Source organism: Pteropus vampyrus, unplaced genomic scaffold, assembly GCF_000151845.1.
Source record: "Pteropus vampyrus isolate Shadow unplaced genomic scaffold, Pvam_2.0 Scaffold316, whole genome shotgun sequence".
Taxonomy (NCBI): Eukaryota; Metazoa; Chordata; class Mammalia; order Chiroptera; family Pteropodidae; genus Pteropus; species Pteropus vampyrus.
In genome coordinates, this window is record NW_011889097.1 from 457,655 (window position 1) to 461,878 (window position 4,224).

A 4,224-nucleotide genomic window follows, 5' to 3' on the forward strand; every position below is an offset into this window, starting at 1 on the left:
CACTCAACCAAATTCCAGTAAGCATATTTTTGGTGTCTATTAGAATACATGAAAAAAAAAAAAGGTTTGAGACAGATGCAGAATATTTAATGCAGGGGTCAGTATTATGGCAAAAAAAAAAAAAATGGTGTGCTTCTTTGGGGCTATTCAAGTTTCAGTTCCCTTAGAAATAACATAAAATTCTAAGGAAGTGCATTTACAATGAATGAGGAAAAAAGCATCAGATAGAAAGAGATAGCACTAAAATCAAGCCAGTAGATTTAAACTAGGGATTAAAAAACAGGACTTCGCACAACTCTAACAAATTTGCTGTTGTCTTCTTTAGAACAGTGTCCCCAATCATCACACCACGGGATGTACGTGCCCAGGGACCTCCAAGTTCACGTGTGTGCTAAGCACGTGCCTGTTGGCGGAATAACGTCTCCCTCACAGAAACAGGACCATTGAAAATATATACATATGGTGTAGTGATGGACAAGCTAAACATGGACTGAAAAGAATTATAAAATGCTACTAATATTCACTGCTAAGCCAATGAATGTTAGAAATACAGTTACTACGGGGAATCTATGGCATTTTCTGATCAGAGCCTCATAATCAAAAAAGCTAGAAATCATTAAATTAGGAAAAACCATAAAAACATTGTTTTAAATGCATTCTAGATGACAGGTTTAACAAAATAATACTTACAATCACATCGAATTTGGAATAAATATCTACAACTTTTCCTAAAAATGAAAACGTGTGTTAGAAAAATGTCTTAGAAACCGATAACATTTAAAATCAATCTTAATTAGGTAATTATTAGGAATGACATATTGCTAAACGAAATTAGCTTGTCGTTTTTCAAATGAACATGAAATCGCATCTTAGTGGAAAATGTGAAAACATGCCCGTTGAAAATCCTTTCCCTGAGCGCTCCTGGGTGCTGAACCTTTTTCACCCTAAATTTCCACTTCCCCCACTTATCGCCCATGCTGAGTTGCTGATCTCATACGCGAGGCCATCGAACAGTGGCTTTACCCCAATGAGATACACAGCTGTTTCCGCTCATGGCCACACACAGACCTGACTCGTCCACGACAGGCAGGGCGGACACCCGTCTCTCCACGAAGACGTTCAGGGCCTTGATGATGGGCGTGTCCGGGTGTATGAAGGCGATGTTGTCGTACGTGCCGATGCCCAGGGCGCCCAGGTTCTGCTTCATGAAGGCAGGCTTTGGCATGTCGGACATCTAAACGGGGCGTAGGGACAAGTGCGCTAGAGCCCAGGGACCTTCGTCACGTTCAAATGTCCACTAACGTGCGACAAATTAGCCTTTCCTAACTGGGATGCCTGAATTAACGTGAAAACGTGACGTGTAACAACTGTCCCGTTCAAACCAGCTTACGAGTCGTTCTGTTTAACTACTTGGTAAAATACCGCAAAGCCCTAGGGCTGTACATTTCCCCCTTGCTTTCACCCACTGAAAAAGGGGACAGAAGGGAACGCAGGTCTGTTTGGAAGTTAAGACCCAGAAGGCACCGAGCATCCTTCACTCTTAATTACTCCCGTTAACTCCTGGTCCTGCGGCCACCGGCTATTGCTGGGCAGCATTGAGACCGTGCACGTCCAGACCCAGGGTTGGGTGGTCTGAGCCGTCGGCGGCTACTCACAGCACCCCAACTGTCTACTGGGAATAAAGGACAAGCCAGCTGAACAGAACTAAGAGCACCTTTGAAAGTTAACTGATTTTTTTTTTTTTCCAGGGGCTGCTTTAAAGGAGGAGGGAGAGGTCGGAGAGAAGTCTGGGATTACGTTCGACTAAAACGAAATAAGGTCTATGGTTCGAAAATCCACCTTTTATAAAGGGTACAGTTGACTCCATCCTCCTGGTGTACCTTATAATTATCAGGAAAAGGTGAACAATTAGAAGAAACAAAATGTTCAAGTCAAAGAGTTCATCAATATTCAAATCATGAGACTCCTAGAAATTTAGAGAAAAGAGAGAGACCTATTAGGTCGCCTGGCCCGTGTCGACGCGGGACCTCCCCTGCTCCGCGCTGCGTGCTCGGGCTAGCTGCCGACCCTCTCCAAGGGCACTGCTGCTTTTTCTCAGAAAACGATCTCACAAGTCAGTAAACATCAGGTTGCACTGTCTTTCAAAATCTGCATTTTCATCTGAAAACATCTAGCTAAATATTCTAAAAGCACGATGCTAGCGACCATATTGGCCCAAATATAAGGCAGCGCCGGCAGAGGCGGCCTCTACGCTGCAGGAGACACCGAAGGCCCGTCTCGAACTGCCAGTCCTGCGGCAGCGCAGCCACGGAAATGGGCGGGGACCCGGCCACCTGCACCGGGGCGGCCCGGGGTGCGTGGACCCTGAGCCAGGGCCTCTGTGCACAGAGGATCTGAAACGCTGCCTGCCAGGACAGCGGGAGGGACGAGGCCTCGGGGGCTGAGCCAGGCCATCGGGTCGGCCTGCTCCGCCACTGCCGGCCGTGACCTGGGCAGTTACTTCACCTAGCTTAGTTTCATCACTTAGAAAATAGGATTAATACAAATACCTACCTGGGAGGGTGGTGGTGAGGATTAGCTTTATCACACGGACTGCCTAGGACAGTGCTTGACTTATCATAAATGCTTGCCGGCATTAAGCTCTCCTGACTAATAGCATTTTAAAATGATTAAAGGGTGACTGGGCTAACAGCCTGGCACCTGTGGGCCCGGACAGCACAGCCTGGCCCAGGGTTCTGTTAAACCCCAACACTAAGGTGACGGTATTTGTGGCCCGTGGCAGACTAAGAGCCTGAGCGTGACAGACGGAGATCTGGCCTACACTAGTGCACGTCCCGACTTCTTGCCGAGGCTGGCTCGTTACCGAAGTTCACGCTTTTCTGTAATCATGTCTCCTTCCTATCTTCTTAGCCTTTATTTGAACGTGAAGAGTTATTTTTACACGTAAAGTATTAAAATAGAAGACTGGTTTGGTGGAAAAGTTATTTCTCCCAATAGCTGAGCCCTCTGGGCTCCTGTGCCCAGGAGCGGGGTGGCCTGGCGCTCGGGCTCCCACGCGTCCCCCAGAACGCTACGGCTTCCTCACCGGAGGCCCTGGAGGAGGAGGTGGGATCGCCTGGTTGATGTAGAATTTTAGTGTCTATTGATTTCTTTTTTTTTTAAAACTCTTCAAATGATCTCTGAACCGTGCGTGAGTGAGGCCTCCCACTGGCTCTAGCTGACCAATTCCTCTTAACCTCAAACTCAGTGCGTGTAATTAAAAGGAAAAACTCAAAGCCCTCTGGTCCTTCCCAGCCTCGTTAGAACTGCCAGCCAAAGAGGTTCCGAGCCCGAGCGACGACGAAGCCATCTCGTTTCAAAGGCAGCTGAGGGAACCTGCAGGTGAGACAGCCTGCATTCGGACCAACATGGTGCTCTCTTACCCAAAGGTCACCTGCTTCGGGTTTTCCTCTCAATGCTGCAGTTGATAAATCCGGGGACAGTACTTTTGAAAGTTTCCAAAAGCATGATACCGATAAAGCATCCTAAGGAATTTACTACAAACATTGGCTCAGTTTATCTTGTACAGCAGTTCCTTAATGGGACTAATTTGCAAATTGCTTTAATCCCCCGTTTTAGAAGTATTCTCATTTAAAGAGAGAATTCCAAGTGTTTTATTACCTTGGTCCTTGCACTGACAGGTGACTGCTTTTTAACTGGAATCAACTTTGAGAAGGCACAGTTCAAATAGTAAATTGAGAAAATGAAGTTTAGAAATGGAGACCTTAAAATCACTTCTCAGGGAACAGGAGCCAGTTTACTTGAAGTAAATTAAAGTAGATGCAACTATGTCTTTAGAAACACTAAAAGCTACTTACAAAAAGCTGGAGGAACTTGAGGATTCTTTTGTGGGTAAGTATATAAAGTGCATTCCCACTGATAGGGTCAATAACTGGCAATCTGTGGATTTTATTTTTGATCAACGAGTATACAGCATCGAAGAGGCTGCGGGAAAAGCCATTAAAGTTGTTAGGAGGCTTTAAAGAAAAATTAGAAAACTGTGGACCACCCCTGCTTTAAAAGCATTTTCAGTGTTTTTATATTACAATCATAAAAGGTTGATTGACTTAAAACAGTGTTCCGGAAAAGGTTTAAATTGGAGATCTCGGTAAGTTGTTTTTCACAATCTGTGTTAATCTCAGATACAGGTGTGAGCTACAGATCTCTAGCGGTTTTTTTTTTTTT

General features: G+C 45.4%; 1 protein-coding gene across 2 annotated transcripts in view; it reads right to left on the bottom strand.

Annotated features, from left to right (window-relative positions):
- PRKAG2 (protein kinase AMP-activated non-catalytic subunit gamma 2) overlaps positions 1-4,224 on the bottom strand; it is a 21,867-nt gene that overhangs the window by 10,489 nt on the left and 7,154 nt on the right. For both annotated transcript variants that reach the window (XM_023521789.1, XM_023521790.1), the window contains 2 exons: positions 1,069-1,234; positions 691-728 (listed from right to left, as the gene is read on the bottom strand). In XM_023521789.1, coding sequence (XP_023377557.1) covers positions 691-728; positions 1,069-1,234 — 204 coding nt within the window. The remainder of the gene's footprint in view (positions 1-690; positions 729-1,068; positions 1,235-4,224) is intronic.